Raw genomic sequence first — 18,454 nt, 5'->3', positions numbered from 1 at the left:
AAAAAAAAAACCTATTTCCCTCATGATACCTCAAATTAAAGCAATTATCCTTATCCCTCTCGCACACAAACACCAGGTAGGCATCGGGGAAATAAGACAGGTTTGTAATTTTGCTCCATTGTGGCAAGCACCCGCAGCACTTCAGCACACCTAATAACCTCACAACGAACCTGTGAAGCTGCGGTTCAAGGAGAGGCCCCAGTGTGAGGACCTGATCCCAGCCCTGAGAAAAGTGCACAAGCAGGAACTGTTAATGGCAGGCTTAGTACACAACAGAGTGATCATAAAATAAGGGAAGAAACTGCAGCCTGATTCTCCCATAGCCAGCCAGCACACTGCGTGCAATTCCTCTCCTCCATTCTCCAGGAAGAGACCAAACTCCATCGAACTGCATTTATATCCTTATCCTGTGTAGTACTGTTGACGCCCAAGCTCCCTGAAATCCTGGGGTGCATTTTCTCCTCCTCATACTCAGAACAATATGCCAGAAATTGCTTGCTGGGTGTATGGCTGTGCCGAGAGCACAGAACTCAGGCTAAGCATACAGCTTCTTAAAAAGAAGGCTAGCACAGTTTCCAGCATTTTGTTTTGGTGTACAAAGGGTCTCCCAGGGATACTCTCAATCCCCATCAGCAGGCAGACGCTGAAGTGCTGGTAATACTGAAGTCTATGTGGTGATTTAATTAAATACTTAGATGTTCCTGATAACTCCCCAGGGTCGTACCCTCCCTGGAGAAGAATTTTTCTTATTTCTGCTCAGCACAAGGGCTCCTGTCATTCATCCTCAAAGAAACATCAGGATCTCATTGCTAAACACAGCTGGTCACTCACTGCTGCCCTGAGTATCTGCTCCCTCCAAGCTGGGCTTTCTGAATCCAAGGTATGTAACATGCCCTGGGCATCTCTGAGTAGGAAAATGCTTCCAGCATTCCCATCCTGAAGGGAAAATCTGGACTGGGATCAATAGAAATACACCAAGCCCACATTGCACACTGCAAGAAGAAGAGTGGACAAGCCTATGAAGCCTATACATTTCGCAGCTTTAAGCTGTAAGTACCTATTTCTTACCATCGTACAGAATGATCTGAAAATGTAAAATAATGTGAAGGATGCCCAAAAGGTCATCACTGTTATTACCTCTAAAATGCATGCATTAGTTACAAAACTGCCCAGAACTGACCTCTGGAGTTCCCAAAGCTGTTAAATACAGGTTTCTCCAATCTTGAGGGAAAAGCATGTAATTACCAATTCATTTTTAGTTTAAGGGGCAGCATGAGGTGGCTTAAAGGGTTTATTTTTGACTCGGGCACTTTCAGCTCAGTAACAAAAAGCAAATGTGATCTCTCATCACAGGGGCTGTATCTCAGTAATACAGAAGGTCCCCTCATCTTCCTAATCAAAGGCTGCAACGGAAAGCTCAACTCTCCAGTATATTTCCCTCAAAGACACAGAGGAAAAACAGGACTTCTCACACACGCTGTGGAACAGATTAAATCCCTGCACACAGCAGAATGCAGCATGCTGCTTCCCTGGAGAATTTCAAACAATAAAAGGGATGCCTGAGAAGCTCTCCAAAGCCAACACCCAACGTTCCTGAGAGCTTACGTCCTTGTTCCTTGCACCTCAACTAAAACTTGAGAAAATAAAGTTGTCAGTTAAACCTACACACAAGAAACATACTTGGATCACTCTTCTACTATAAAAGGAAGCTGGAAAGCAGCCAGGGATTGCCACCACACCTTGCCAGTCAAAATGCTGGCCATGGTACGGTTGCAAAGAGGCTCCTTGGGAGCCCAGCTTGAGCCGCTGCCCTTACCTGGTCCTGTATTTGTAGGGCAGAAACCACCTCCACTTGTAAGAAAGGTTGGCGCCAGCAGCTCCAGGACACTGTGAGGTCCTCGCTGCTGGGGTTATACCACAGACATCCACCTTAGTAGTGGCATTTGGTACAACATCTCTCCAACCAATATAAACCAGGCAACAAGATCTGAGTGTTGTTAGAACTGCTGCCAGGGGTTTTGCCAGCACAGTGGTGCCATTCACAAGTGCCACTTTCTAGATAACACAGCCACGCCACCAAAACAACATAGTTTAAATCTAAGTCCAAGACCATATCAAACTAGAGTTATTTCTCCACAGAGAAAGGAGGATGAGAAGAGCAGCGACTACTGATGGGTAAGCAATTTGAAAAGAAGTTCATTTCCCAACTTCCCAATTTCTTCCCTAGAAAGCAAAAAAAAAGTGAAAACAAAACAAGAAGTCCCTATATGGCTATCAGAAATAACATTCACTTCTCCATTTACTTTCCTCCTATCGCAAAGTGCAGCTCATGAGAGATGGCACTCCCTTACAACACAAGAGAAGCAACAGCCTTCTCCGCTAATCCCTTCCAATGAATTACCAGAGGAAGAGTGGAGTGAATCACAGCACACTTGTGTGGTGGTAACATGCACCATGTAAGGCAGCAACTCCAGCACATGTTGGGAAGCTCCCAGATCTCTCACCAAGCTCTTGCTTGAGGCATCGAGCTTGCCAGAAATTCAAGAAGCATCTGGACATCTCACAGTCATATGGTCTGATTTTGGGTGGTCCTGTGTAGAGCCAGGAGTTGGACTCGAGGATCCTCACAGATCCCTTCCAATTCAGGATATTCTATGATTCTATGACCCTTGCACATGAAGATAATCATCACAGCACAGTCTCACCTGCCAGACACCAAAGAAGATAAAGTAACAAATCTCACTCGGGATGCATCAGCTAGCAGAGGTGCACTGTCTCACGAGTCACTGTAATATAAATCCTCCCATCAAGCTCACAATATCATTTGCAGCACCAGGCTTCTCAGGTTTCTCTAGATTAAGCACTATTTTAACTCTATGTTTAGCACTTGGAAAGTAGCCAGGAAGACTTCCACAACCACCAGTGATTTGTTAATCCTTTAATGCACAGGCACTGTTTGTTACTTAGGATGTCAGGTTTCATCACTCCTCAGCACAGCAGTGATAGAACTTCTTGACATCAGACTGCAAATATTATTGCAATGTCAATACTCCCAGGGAGGAAGCCAGGCTGAGTTAAAATGTGACTTTGGTGTTGACAAGCCAGTTTGCTATTGCAGAGTTCAAGCTGCCAGGATCACCGGGCAACTTCAAAAACAAGAGAATTGTTGCCAGGATCCTTTTTGAGTCCTTTAGTCTTAGCCCAAGATCTGCACGGTAACAGCTAAACACCTTCCAATGAGATGAAGCAAGAAAGAGTACAGCTAAGTGGATTACACTTTTCCGGGAAAGTGCTGGGAACAATATGTACACATGCATGTGAGTGTGTGCATAGACAAGTTTTCCTCACTTTTCTCCCTCTTTTTATCCATAGTCTTCAGACTCTGATAGAAAATGAAGCCTAAAGGCAGAAGGTTGAGGCCACCTGTTAACTACTGACTGCTTTTTCCTTTTTGACCTCAGAAGGTGGACCCAATAGAATGCCGTGCTCAGCCACAGCAGGATGAAGCCAGGCCAAGGGCACATCGAGCAGAGCCCGTCCCCAAATCCATGCGTGTCCCTGGCAGCTGCACACGCACAGCCCATCTGCTTATCGATATCTCCAATGGAATCATCTCGAGGCTTGAACCACCACCCGCCAGCACAGGGGTTGGGAGAAAGACAGAGGGAGGTAAAATTAAATTAGCAATTGATTAATACTTGAAGCCACTCAGTGGCTGTCGCTGAGTGTCCTTTAGGGGTTTTAACCCTTCGGTGCTCCGTGTTCCATGCATCACAGGTGACAATAACAACATGGACACCTGAAACTTGGGGCAATTCTTTAAAAGCCCACAGACTTATCAAAGTGTGGATTTGAATAAAATTATGACTTACCAGAATTATTCTATTGACATTTCAGTAAGCACACAGCCTCCTTCTCAATGTTACTGCTTAACAGGAATATTTTGGAAATAGATCAAAACAAAGATAGCAGAGCAGTCTGTTTTTCAGACTCAGTGAAATGCAAAGGGAAAAAAAAAAAAGAAAAAGAAAAAAAACTCCTTGACAAAAAAGTTTTGGTCTATTGTGAAACTCAGTGCTTGAAGTAAGAAGCAAAGTTTATGGAAAAAATCATTTAACGTGCCAGGGAGGTAGAACAGTGCAACAGTGAAAGGATGCAGAGAACAGGGGAAAAAAAGGGGAACTCTTCTGATGGTTTAAATAGACAGCTCTTCACTGATTTCAGCAGAGCTGGCCCTCTTTACATGGAGTGCTGTGTTGTAGGGGATCCAGGGGACATATCAAACAGAAGGATTGTTTTCTTCCCACTGCTTGACATTCCTATATATAGATAGGTAAGCACAAGGAATGATCAAAAGCCCAGCGGCACGTGGAGTAGACTTTGAAGGATGGATGCAAGCAAAAAGTGCCAGTTTTGAAGATGTCTGCTCTGCTTTCAGCAAGATCACAAATAAAAGCTGGGAGCCAGCACTGCACTAAACTACTCCCAGGGCTGTTCTTTTACTACAGCCTTTTCATTCAACAAGATAAAAGCAAATGTAAATGGGCAAGCAAGGCAAAATCCCACAGCAAGGACACTAGCAACGCCAGAGTCTCATACTGCATGGAGGTGTTCACGTGCAAGCACAGCACATGTACTGCTGCTGGCAGCAGAGCCCCCCTGCCCACCCTTTGTGCACATCCAGCTGTACTCCTCCTCAACACACAAAGGGGCGCTAACAGAGAATTCACTTCTTTTTTTTCCCCTCTATAGCCAATTTTGAAGTAGCCTTACTGCAGGAAGGTGGATTGCAACAGAAGACTAAGTTCCCATTATCAAGGGAGTTCATAGCATTATGCTCTTCACCTTGTAAGAAGTCCCTACTGAATTGAGGTGGGCAGACAATTACACAGAAACCAGAGAACAGAGCTTGAGCCCACATTAATATCTATCAGGAAATAAATAACCTACCTGAGAGAGAAGCTTGTTGTCATCCTCCAGCAGCTTCACTTTTGTTTCAAGTTGTCTGATGTAGTTGGAAGATGAATCTTTAGGAAAAAAAGAAAAGATGTATTTCAATTTCTTGTGTTAAAAGGCAACAGAACAAGATGCTTCTTTTCAGGTTGGAATAAACCAACCCCTTAAATACACACTTTTTTTTCTTTCAAAACCAACTGAAAAAATCCACAGAAATAAGATCTGTGCCAGAGTTCCCAGCACAGTAACAGGGCATGAGGTACACAGCAAGGCTCCGAGCTGAAGCATACAGCAGAAAAGTCTACCCATGAGACCTCTTTTCTCTAGTGTAACCATATGACAGAAGCAGGAAAGCAAGGAACAGCACAACCCCAAGTAGTATGGCAATTTTCACCCTGAAGGAATTAAATGGCCACTTTACCCTGACAGTAAGACAACAACATCAGTGAAAGTGACCCGGCGCAGAAATAACTTTCCAAACACCTTTGCAGGGGGCTCACTGCTATCCAGAACATCTGCTTTTTGTTTTGAAACATGCTTTGAACCAATACACGTGCAAATTTTACAGGGAAGGAATTAAAAGAACCTAGGAGAAACCTTTTAGTCTCTTTCTTTAGAGCTTAACAGTTTGCACCAAATCCCTCCATCCACCTGTACATCTGTAATGCTTCTCCACTTGTAATTTTGGGAGCGGAGGCTGTGAATTGTTACAGCAGGAGAACAAGAAGCAGGGAGTTTTGCAGCTTTAGCATATGAAAAAGAAACCTGAACAATCTCTGCATTGCTAAAAGGGCCCTGTGAAATGGAATTATGCTTTCCCTCATTTCATTTATTATGAAATGACTGCAAAAGCCACTATTCAGCCAAAGGACCTCATGCTGAGCATGAATCAGAGAGGAACAGAGCGTTACATAGCACAGGGCTGCTGCCGGCTCCATTCCGGACCAGCTCGGCACGGTCAGCAGGCACCCTCAGCTATATCTCTGCACACAGAAACACGTGCACATGCACATGCGTAAGGTTTAGGCTCACACTGTGCCAAGAGGCTTATCTTCCTCTGTGCCAGCACCTGCCAAAGGCACTCAGAGCAAGCCTGAATGCACTTTCTTGGCCACTCTTCAGGCAGTTTTGCAGAAGAGCTAGCAGGCAAGCTACCACTAAGCACTGAGAGCGCTTTGACCAGTCAAGAGAAAAACTGGAATATGCTTGGAGAAGTTCTACCATAGGCAAGAGCCAAACCACACATAAAGGAACAGCAGGACCCGTTGGAGTAAAGTGCCCAAGTCAAGCACGCGCATTCTCAGAGGAAACATGTTCATGGCTTTGTCTGGATAATGCTTTGTACAAAACCAGGAAATCCAAATAAACCCTCATAAAAAAAGCATAAGACAACACCACAGGGAGCTGTGTAAGTTCAGTGAATGGTGTACAGGGCCAAAAGGTTCACAACAGCATCACCTTCAGCTGCAGAGATGGAAAACTGTCTGCCCAACAGGAGCTCAACCACAAGCTGCATTCACAGATCCCAGGAAAAGAGGGCAAACAAAGCAGGTTGTGTGATCGATCCACAGCACCTTCCCAGCTGAGGTCTCGTGTAAACAGCACCATGAATTTAGTCATGCATACCGAAATGCAGAATAAAATGCTGCAGAAGATCTTTGCTTCAGTCAGCAACATTTCAGCACTAGCTCCAAGAACTTGCTGAATTAGTAATGACCCCATCCTCCATTAGGGTTATGAGGAATTTAAAATCCTTAAGGACTTCACAGAGCACAGTTTCACCTCTTCTGTACCCACTGCTCAGCCCAGTAATGCCCATTTGGCTAAGCAGCGCCCAGAACAACCTCAAGCTCCATCAAAAGGTGTGCTGAGACCCCACATCCTCCATTTGTGTGCTGGATTCAAAGCCTCCATCTGCAGATCTGGTCAGGTAAGCTCTCCTGCTGCAGTATGCTCCAGCTATACCAAGAAGCATGTGCAGCAGAGCACCTCTATGCAGTGATCTCAATGCATCAGCCCCTGACACTCATCTCAGAGCATCAGGACATCCAGCTCCAAGGAAAGATTCAAAGCCATGTCAGAGGACTGACTACACACCTTCTGGGGTCTCAGAGATACGGACGGAGCATAGTCCCTGTGTGCATACCTTGCACACACAGCAACACTTACACGAACAAGTGCAAAAACACTACAAAGTGCTACAGATCTGTACATATTGAAGGTCACACACAGACTCCAGAACAATCAGTCTGTACTGTGCCTTTCTCCTGCTCGCAGTTGAAGTTCACTTCACAAGCAGCAGTGCCACCACCACTCCTTTAGTAATCTCTCATCACTGCCTCATGTTTTGGTTGTATGTGTAAGCAGCTGCAATAACAACAGCTTATGGGAACTACTTCTGAGCCCTTCTCCCCCATCCTGTGCCCTCAAAGGGCAGAAAAGCTGGAGGAGATTGTTTTTGGTATCCCTACCCTCCAGCACAGGGGTACATGGCTCAAGGCAAAGGTTCATACCCTGAGCCTCACTAGCAATGCTATTCGTGTGGTGGCTTTAGCATTGCTAACATCTGTAAAGAGATAATGTTAAATGGTTAAACAGGGACACAGGTGCTGCTGTGTTTAGGTCTTGAGAGCTACGAGGAGTGATGAAGAGATTGGCCATAGCTGCCTAAGGAAACAAAACAGGCAGAAAATTAGTTTCTCACTTTCTTCAAATCCTTTGCAGAAAAAAAAAAAAAAAAAGGTATTTCTTGGACATGCTGGGGAGGCAACCTCTGTATCTCCAGGAAGGAATGTGCACCACAGTCACCTTCAGCCTTAAAAGCTTGCTCCGAGACTTGCTAGAATTCTTCACACAACACTGTTCAACCCCAAAACCACGTCTGATCTCAGTAAGAAAGCACATCACAGCAATATAAAATTTAATTAAAAAAAGAATATCAACTTAGCTCCTTTGTCAGCAGAAGATGGTCCATTCCAGGCAAAGGCTGAGAAACAGCGCTCAGAGCCACCACCATCCTCACTGTACCCTTGGAGATGGATAGTCTCCATCTTTTGGGCCAGCTTGTGCTGAGGTGGGCACCAGACGAGCCATTTGTATCTTGATCTCAGGTTTAAAGAATCCCATGACAGCAGGCAGCAACACTCCAGGCGGAGACTCTCCCACATTAGATCAAGAAACACATTCCCAGCATTTTTCTGCCTCTGACCTTCCTCTTATCAGTGAGTCTCCCCCCTTGCCTGCCTCCCTCACAGCCATGCAGCGAGGATGGCCCCACTGACCCACCCAAGAGAGGTAGCAGAGCTGGAATGTTGGCAGCTTGGACCCCCTCATTCCCATCATTAGGAATGATTAGGAAAAATGAATGGTCTCAGCACCTTCTCAAAGCCTGTGGTCAGCCCTGAGGAATGCTGCATCTTCAGCCCAAGAGCTTTCTCCCTGGCAGTGTGAGCCAGACCCCTGGCACACCCAACTGGGCCATCACCTCTTAGAACAACATGGCACCCACTCTGAGCCCACCTACACCTGCTTGTGCATCAACAGAGGCCTACTGTGTCCTACCCCATATGGCAGCGGAGGACACAGCTGTGTGAATGCATGGCACAGTGAATTAGTACAGTGTCAAGGATGGATGCCAAAGACTCTTGAGAAGAACTTCTCAGGAGCATACCTGGTCAGCTGGGTTGGGATGACCAAAATACTCTTCTTCTCACACTCCTCAAGGTCATGGGCTGCAGCTGTATGAGCAATGTTTGCCTTAGTTGACCAGATGGCACCAGACAGAATTTCCCCTCGAAACTTTGCGTCTCCCACCCACAAGCCTTGCACACATTAGACTGGCCACAATTCCTGGAGCGCCTCTCAGCAGCAGGAGGCCAGGTCTGGACCCAGCACAGCACCTCTGCAGGCAGCCAGTGAGCAACACTGACAGAACTCCTACCATGAGTGCCATAATTAGCCATCACTCACTTATACAACGTAAATGCTTCAAGCTAAGCTGTTCTCAGAGCTGTAAAACCTGAAGTCCTGTTTCTTTATAGAGCCTTTGAAGAACTAATTGGACGTAGCTCCTCACATTATCTCCGTGAGAGGTAAAAAAAAAAGCTGCATTCCAGCTGATGAAGGAGCATTACTGTTATTATCCACCACTCTCAAGATTTACCGTCTTAAAAAATACACTCCATCTGGAATCAGCTGTGATGTAATCTAGCTGAGTAACTTTTCTACACGTAGACAAACCACTTAATACTCATTACAGCTAAATTGAGGCGAGACAAATCACTCTACCTTGTTTTAACTAAATGCCCTTTGATGGAGCAGGAACTGCCTGGCTCCCGAAGCTTTTTTAAAACAGAAATTAGAAACTGTTTCAACAATCAAAACAATCTCTCAGCCTGCAGAGCACAGAGCAGCGTCATTTTAAAACACAGTCAGAAACACTGGAGCCTTTCTGATCCTCATTTGAGATTTCAGAGGAAACTGTCTGAGGGGTAAGTAAGATGAATTATGCATTTATTTTGACAGTAACAAATGTTTTTATTTCCACTTATGTTATTTCTCAAAACCACGAGCACGCAGAGCAGAGGCTTGCACTGTAGCAACGTGGTTGGGATCGAGCCACATTTATTTAAGCCCTTATACCAAAGCTTTCCTTACTTCGGCACTTGAAGAGGCGTAAGAAATGCAATGACTTTATTCAGCACAGTTCATAACAGAGGTGCAAGAAAAGGTTAACACTGCGCTCCTTGGAACAAGGATGCTCCACAGCCCCCCAAGCTGCCTCAGTCACAGCACCTGCACCCTGCCTGTGCAACGCAGAATGACCTCCTGCTGTGATTCCTCCCCAGGAGATACATTTACAAGTAGGATTTACTAAAACAAAGCACAGCTCTGTTTGCTTTGTCACTGTCCTGCCAACAAGACCCTTCCAGCCCTCACCAAAAGCAGCAACACTAAGGGGATTCTCCCAAACGCAAGGAAGAAAGACATGGGAAGGAGAGATATCCTGCAGCTCTTATAGCTCTCCTTGCTACCAGCTGCCTCATTCTCCCTCACGTGATAGGATGTTGGACGTACCTGCTTCACCCTTCCATTAAAGACCATCCCATAGAGAGATCTTCATCTGTGCTCAATAAAACACTGTTTGTCAGCAGTTTTGTTATCACACCTCTACTCATCAGCACAATATTTCAGATTCTTATTGCTCCACTGGTTTTGCTTCTTGACACAGACAAGCAGGCTGAAAAATGGGCCAGCAGTTACATCTTGTGAAGAAGGTGATTTATTAAGGCAATGGGGCTCTCTCGGACCAGCTGGGAAGCAGATGAAACTCTCATATTTTTATACCTTGTCACTACAGAAAACTTTTAGAGGTGGACAAAATCATAACCCTGATTTTTTTCTAGGCAGTCCCCATCTCTCTGCTCTTACCATCAAAACCCACTGATTAAACCACATTATCAAGTAGGTTGGAAAAGGACACCTGATGCAACCCATGGAGACACCTGTCTGAGTGAGACTAGTAGGATCTGACCTCATATAGTTAAAGTACAGGTGATATCTCAAGTACTGAGCAGGTATTAAAACACTATTCAAGACAACAGAGAAGTGCACCATCAATCCCAAATAACACAGAAATCCAGTCTCAGATTAACACACATTTCTTTTTAAAGCACCCCACGCCAGTGGCAGTGTGCTGACAACAAGGCTGTGCTGCTGAGCACTGCTCAGGCAGGATGATGGGACATATGCCACTGGAGCTATTTAATTAATGTTTCCAAGCAAGTCTCTAGCTATAAGCTCAGAAGTTGTCCAAGACTCCACACTCCCAATTCAGTTCCAGTTCATTAGGCCTGTCTGGGAGCTTAGCAGCCTCCAGTCAGTCTGTAGAAGTCTGATAAGGTCTCTCTGACTTTGGATTTCACTGTTCACTGCTGCAATTCTCAGCCATGACATCACCTTCCAGCACAGCAGAACATCTGCCCACTGCCACTGTCAACAGCAGCTCAAGAGCTCCCGATACCTTATCAGGCCTTCATTAAGACGCAGCTGATAGGAAAGGAGAAGTGTGTGCCTGTGTGTGCCTGGCATGGCAGAGCAGCCAGGAGAGAGCTGCCTTGTCTCTTCAGAAAGTGCCTACCCATACCTCCTTTTTAGCTTGAGTGACCTTTACGTTACAGCCTTCACAGGGGCCATCCTTCTATCACTTCAAAGCAACACAGGAGCCGCTGGAGAGCTCTTGCACCCCACTACTAACCCATGCGACCTGTACAACCTGCTTAGTAGGAAGGGGGAAATAAAACAGCAAAGAGTGTCTTGTTTTATCTTGCTGCGTGAATTACATCTCTACACAGGAGAGCGGTAGAACATTTTGTTGTCTTTCTCTATGAAAAAATGGTGCAGTAATTCCCAAATTTCTCAGCAAAATCTTCTACCTGTTCCCACTGCCTGCACAGCGCAGCTCAGCCACAATGATCAGTCACTATCGTTTGCCCAAGCTTTCCAGGGAAACCTTTCTCTCTGCCCTTCAGAGATTCTGAAGACAAACACAAAAGATAGCAAAAGATTTGTGTTTGCTTTACAAGTTGTGTTTCAATGCCTAATAGTGGACAATACTCTGAGAACAATTAGTGTGGGATTTATATGAGGTTCAGACGGAGAAGCTGTAAGAACAGGGCAAGATCTGACTGACTATTGTAGGTGATGCTGTGCTCATGAAAACCTGTAAGTGACAAAAGACAATGTAAGCAGCACTAGCAGACCGGAGGACCTTTGATTGTCCCATTCCTCAGTCTATACAGATTAAATCAAAAACATTCACTTCCCACAGTCATGGCAATACTGAAACAGTGCAAGATCTGCTGCCACCAAATCCAGCAGAGTAAAGTCACAGCCTACTGACCAGTGCCAAAGCAGTGAATTAGGAGATCATCATAATCTTTCTTATCCTATACCCCTCTGCCATTGCTACAGATGGACAAGGGCTGATCTACTACAGTATGGCCCATGTAGGATCTTCCATGAGGGACTAATTTTAGCTACTGAGACCTAAATCCCCCACATTGGACAGATCCATGTATGGCTTCTCATCGGTGCAAGAGGCATCATCACTGATGTACAAAAGGGAATGGAGAAATCTTTCCATTGACATGACCAGATCCTCTGAGCTACTTGAGCTGGACTCTTCCTTGGGCCAAGAGGGAGGTAAACATAAAGTTGTGTCAACAACACTCATTCAGGCTGCAAGTCCCTCACAGATAATGGGATTCTGCAGCTTTAACGATTATGAAAAGGTTAAAATGACCTGCCAGGCACCCTGAGTTGTTTAAGCCTCTTTTCCTTCCTCGTGCTTCTTTAATCTTGGTAACTCAGTCACGTGACCCAGTTAAAAAAAAAAGCCCCAAAGCCGATTAGTGGCTTCTACAACTCAAAACTACTGGCTATTAAGGACTCCAAACATTTGGGATGGGGTGATGCTTTGAGAAGAGGTCCACTACTTTTGGGTGCACTCAACAGATACTGCAGCCTACAGCAAATCAAGAAGACAAAAGGGAAGAATTCCTGACAGTAATGGGTATGCGCTGTACTGATCTCCACCTATGTCAGTCCAGTTGCTTAATTCCTCCCTTCCACATCCAAAACACAATCGCTCCCGCCTCACGCGGGCTACTGTCCATACAACAGCAACTACCCACCACCATACAGCCAACGCACTATGTCCAAAGCACTGGACCTACGTTTGTGGTAGCATCCTTCAATTCCTCATGCATAGCAGTTCTGTGGAAGAGCATGTTGGGGGTTCCTGCAATTTGTAACAAGGACAGAAGCCCATGCCGTGCTCCAGTAAAAGCAGTATGTGGGAATCACACTGCGATGCAGAAGAAAGAACCCTATATAGAAACTGAGAAAATAATCCTCGTTCATCAGTGCTGCTAAGGATCTTGAATACAGATCTGTGCCCAGTTTTAGACCTCATGCTTCAGGAATCAGGTGGACTAGTTGGAAGGAATTCAAGGAAAAATAAGGACTACCAGGGAGCATGGAAAGCATAATCTAGCAGAAGAGCTCAAAGAAAACCAGACTGGTTAGCCTGGAGAAGGAATGACTGAACAAAGACATAGTAGCGGATTCAAGTATGTAAATGATCATCAAAAGAAGAAGCAAACAAATTGCTCTCTGTGTTCACCCAGGCAGAGCAAGCTCTCTAATAACAGGGATACAGAAGGGCTGGAAGAGATGGCCCTGGGTGGTTGAAACTGCCACTGATGATGGTTTTCAGGAACAAGTTACATAACATCTGCTGGGAGCAGTGTAGGTACAACTGGGTCTGCCTTGAAGCAAAGGGATGGGTTTGGTGACCCAGCGGCACTTTAGTTCTGTTCTCCATGACCATCCTGAATACACCACATAAGAGAAAATCTATGGCTGTTTCACTTAAATTCCAGAAAGCAAATACCACAGTTATTTAAAGGCTTTGACTGGCACATGAGACCCAATAATCTGAAACCATTCAAGCATTTTCATTTCCCATCTCCTGCAGAAATTCTCACCTAACTGCACAGTGGCTGGCAAAGAAAGGTGAAAGAAGAGCAACAAGTTCTAGCTTAGGACCCTGGGATACTACTGGGATACAGGGATACAGAAAGGTTCTATTGGAAACAGTTGGCTGCTTTAAAATACTGCTAGAGATTTCAGGGTTAGTTCTGCCAGAAAAGAGAGTTGCCATCTTTAGGAGTTATCATTTCCAGCTTTTCCACAGAAATCAGTAATCCTAAATCACACAAGGTCAACAAACACCAGGCTCAGTATGATTATAGCAACAACATATGGCCTCTGTCCCAAAGAGAGGGGCTCAATGAATGCAAGCAAGCTGGGGAATGCAAAGAACCCATGTTGGTTTGGAAACAGCCTCAGCAGCAAAACAGCCAAACCACGGTCAAGGTTTGCAGACACTGTGAGAATGGAAGAGCCTGAAGAAAGCTATGAAGACAGTTGTGCCCTCGTACACAAAAATGTTTCTTTCCAGAACTGAGCTCACACAAATGCATTGCTGTTGTTGCTTAAAACTTCAGCATATTTGACAAACCCTTTACTGAGTTTCTTCAATTCCATGACAAACCTCTAATCACAAGTAGTTCAAACGCCTGTACAGAAGACATAAAGTTAATCCAAAGCCCTGTGAAATGGAACAGTTGCAAAGGAGTTTTGCTTTGAAATTTCAGATTTGTTTGAATGCAAAAGCATTTTCTCTTGGACACATTAGCATTACCTCCCAGGTAAGAAGCCCTAACCAGTTTCAGATGGCTGTATATTCATATTCAACACTGTACATACAAATGGGCTGGTGGCTTTAAGCAGAATTCCTTCAAAGACAGTTGGAATTTCTGCATAGAAAGCAATAGCACAAAGCAGCCCAGCTGCAGAAGGGCTCTTCTGAGTTTACAAAACTCCTTCCTAAGCAACCTGCAGGGGAAAAGACTGATTATAAGGCAAATTGATGTTTTTGTTGTAAATGTGTATAAACACAGAAGATCTCAAATATTCACAAAGGTCTTTCTCTGTTAACATCAAGCTGAAACTTCTTGGGGCTCTGAAAACACATTTCTGATTGTAAGTTTGCTCCCCCCTTTGCTTGGGAAGATTCTTCTGGACAATAAACTCAGCGAGCCTGGGAGGGAACTGCATAATTATCCACTCCACACAATGGAAACCAGCCTCTCCAACACGGTCCTCAACTGTCAGGAATCCAAGCTGGGTGATAATTAAACCTCAAAACTCCTCTTCTGCTGAGCCCAAAGAGAAATTAAACTTAAATTTCCAGTCCTCAGATACCTCCATGGTGCTCAGGGAGCCCCCCATTTAAAAATTCTCATAGATGCAAACGATGCCCTTTGCAGTACCAAGAGGAAAAGTTTAATTGGCAGAGAGAAAAACTAATGATTAGGTTAATGAAAAATAGGCTCTATTGACTCAGGCTGCTCGACTATTTCTGATGAGGGTAAACAGCCTCCCCTCCCCCCTCATTCCCCGGCCCCCTTTGTCTGCTGCACAGGACGACGCTGAAAGCAGAAACTCATTCAAAAATGATGCTTCAGTGGGAAAAGGCTGGAGTGAGATCAAAGCCCTCCCAGCCAGGGGCCCGGCAGCACAACCTCCATGTGCCCAGGAATTCAGCATCCCCCCCCCCCTGCAAGTTGGCAGCAATGCCGGTACAGGCTGGGCTCAGTGATTTGCCACTGGAGATGGAGGGTGAGAGTGACAGCTGAAGAAAAGCCGGACGGTGCAAAACACTGCAAGAGCTAATTAAAAAAAAACAAGCAAACAAGAGCAATAGAAACGGGGATCACAGTCGCTGGTTCAAAGGCCAGCTGAGCTCCAGCTCATGGTTTGCACGGGGGTGAAGGAAGATCCACCATGAGGCTTTCCCCAGGATTAGCAGAGTCAAACAAATCTCTGCAATGTCCAGGTCACACCTGGGGTGGACAGGAGGAGACTCCTGTTCAATTGCCCAGCACACACCTGGTTTCACAGCACCACCTGCTCTGACCACGTTACACAGGAATAGATCTGGTTGGGAATTCTTTTACATAACACATTTTTTTCATGGTGAAAATGCTGGTTTATCAAGAGAGAACTTTTAGTGGAAATGTATCCAATTTCATGCAATTTACAGCTCAGGATGAAATTTCTATTAGAACCTCAGAGGAAACCTAAAATAGCCACAAGCCTATGGCTTAAGACAATCACTGGGGGATGTATAAATCCCTGCACACTGAGCTCTTCTTGAGTTGGGGATTGTGTGCATTGGTGTCAAAGACAAAAATATCTATGGCCAACGATATGGAGTTTGACTGCACTGCAGGAAGGAACCCTGCATCATTTCCTGTCTTTCAGAAGTAACTGCTGCTGTCAAGCCAGTGGTTCACACCAGGTAGGCAAGGCATCAGCACAGGTCCCAGTGTTCACCCATAGCTCAGTTTGGGACATGAATGCACTTTGCCATCAGCTGGCTTGATATGAAGCCAGCGACACAGTGCTTCTTGGGGGTCCTAGCAAGGAAGCTAATCTCTACTGCAGGCCAGAGCACCAAGGAGACCCAGCGCTTGGCCAGCAGTTATGAAGACCTTCAGAGCACAGGTGTCTCAAAAGAGGAGAAGAGACCACCAGAAATGCAAGCGGTGGCTCTGGGTGTTTGGTGAGACAACTCTTCCCTCTTTCCATTGCGTGGTTCCTCCTTTTCAGTCAGTCTCAGAAAAACAGTAAGACTCACACCGTTGTTCTGGCGACTGTAGTTAAACATTACAGGTTCCAAATGCCTAGTGATTTAACTCAACTCAGTTTTGATAAACACATTCCAGCGGCAGCATGACCATGGGAGGAAGGTGCATGTCTTCCATACACCTCTGAGGACTAAGCACAGCCAGGAAAAACAGCCACACATAAAAACTATGAAGTATTTACAGTTATTCCACTGTGCAGTCCTTCGGTGTCAAGCATAAAGAAGGCATAAATCTGACTCCTGCCAGCTTTCACCTAAGATATAATTCAACAGCAGTAATTGGGTCATGAAGGAGCCCCTTCTTGCCATCAAGAAACATTGCCTGTGCTTTTACACAAGTGTGGAGGGAAATTCTCCTTTTGGAAAGCACTGACACTCCTCTCCCTACCTGCAGTCTTCTGCCAGCACCTGCAGCCCTGCTGGAGGAGCTTGCAAAAGGAAATTAAACAGGAAAAGGGCTGTCAAGTGCGATGTGTTGGCTATGCTGTGCCGGTGGATTGTTTGTCAGGGCCAGCTGGGAACAGCAGTAGGCCAGCCAAAAATATGCTATAACCTAAAACTAAGCATAACAGGGATTCCAGATACCTGCACAGAATGACACGTGGTATAGTTTAAGAATCTGGATACAGCAAACGTATAATTAATGCCTGGAAAGAAAGGCTAGATAATACCTTAGACACTATGTTATTAAAGACGTAGAAATAAGATAGAGGAGCAGACTAAATCATATCACTGGGCTGCACTGATGCAATGAGACAATAGGAAATAACTGTTTTAAACCAGTTAATAGTACAATGTTAGCACAATAAAAGTAGGAGCAATCATTTCGAAAGAGCAAGTCAATCCTCATTTCTCTCTGATAACTGTGCTTTGTCATCAGCTAGGCTACCACTCTAACCCAGGGGTTTTCTGGAGTGCCCTACAAATCCAGCCCTTTCCAGCACTGATCATTTGGGAGGACGCTGAGCCGCTCCAATGCAAGAGGAACGTGAGCGGGGAGCATCTCACCCAACAGGTCCCTGCCTATTGAACAAATTCATGTTCCTGGGAGAACTGCACAGTCACCTTGCCCAGGGCAGCTGAGGGCAGCCCAGGCATGCATCCACCAGGGACAATAAAATCAATCCCACAATGATCAGGCAATCAGAAGAGACTTTCTGATTCCACAAGCTAAACAACTACATGCTATGGCTTCGCAAAAGGACTGTGCAAACCCCTAAGGATACATTTCCCTGAGGACGAATCCAACAATTAAAACCACGCCACGCAGCCTCCGCTGTTATTCATTAACAGGTTTATTACCTCCTGCTGAAGCCCTTTGGACTAGGCTGACCGCTCCCCTAAAGACGGTTAACACGCACAGCTCTGGGTTGCCAGAAGCTGTCTCTAAGGTTTGCTCCAAGCCCAGCTGCTCAAACTGCACAAATAACTACAGGAGCCACTTCTGCATATTCAGCTTTGAATGTATATTCAGTATTTTGGCTTTAATGCACAAGTTCACAGGAATAAGTTGCAAGCATGGACCCCTGCTTGCTGTGCAGTGTCACATCCACGAGTCAGTAAAAGAGCCCAGAGTTGTGCATACCCATAACATGGCATAACAGGGACAAAGGGAAGGAATACAGAAAGAGATCACGACACAGATATCTTCCTTCCTGGTAGAGACATCAGCCTCAGTTTCTCCAAGTCCAATGCACAACAAAAGCCCCTGCTGTGCCAAGAGGCCGGTCTCAGAAATGACCTGTGTCCATGGAGAGCCTTTTAGGTCTCCCTAAAGCAAGATTTTCCTCCTGTTCTTATTTAAACACGATCTGAGTAACCAACCTTCCCAGAGAAACTATACTATAACCTAATAGCCTTCACCTTGAGGAAACATTTTCCAATGACTTTCTCCTTCACTTAATTTTATCCCATTAATCCTAGCTATATGTGCTCAATCCATCCCTACTTCTCCCCACCCTTCCCATACCTGTGCTCAGTTATCACACCCCCACATAGGCTGCATACCCCTGCTACCAGAAAGGCAGAGGCCTGATCTTGACACTGGTTCACAACAGGTTCAGCCTCCACAGATGTGTAAGGAAAACCATGGGAGCTGTTGGGACAGCTGGATCTGTCTTCTCTCCCACCCTTTCTCCCCGAAATACATCATAAGCACAACTATAAAGGAAAAGTCACCCCTGCCTTGCTGCACAACAAGCTTTGCAATGCCAGTTCCCA

The 18,454-nt window shown here is 45.3% G+C and overlaps 1 protein-coding gene across 1 annotated transcript in view; it reads right to left on the bottom strand.

Moving 5' to 3' along the window:
- The window catches only part of CCDC85C (coiled-coil domain containing 85C), a 99,943-nt gene that overhangs the window by 33,752 nt on the left and 47,737 nt on the right, over positions 1-18,454 (bottom strand). Inside the window, exon 2 of the mRNA XM_072337627.1 lies at positions 4,951-5,027. Within this exon, the coding sequence (XP_072193728.1) occupies positions 4,951-5,027 (77 nt within the window). The remainder of the gene's footprint in view (positions 1-4,950; positions 5,028-18,454) is intronic.

The sequence above is a fragment of the Excalfactoria chinensis genome, chromosome 5, assembly GCF_039878825.1.
Source record: "Excalfactoria chinensis isolate bCotChi1 chromosome 5, bCotChi1.hap2, whole genome shotgun sequence".
Lineage (NCBI taxonomy): Eukaryota > Metazoa > Chordata > Aves > Galliformes > Phasianidae > Excalfactoria > Excalfactoria chinensis.
This window is presented reverse-complemented; position numbering and strand designations above follow the sequence as displayed.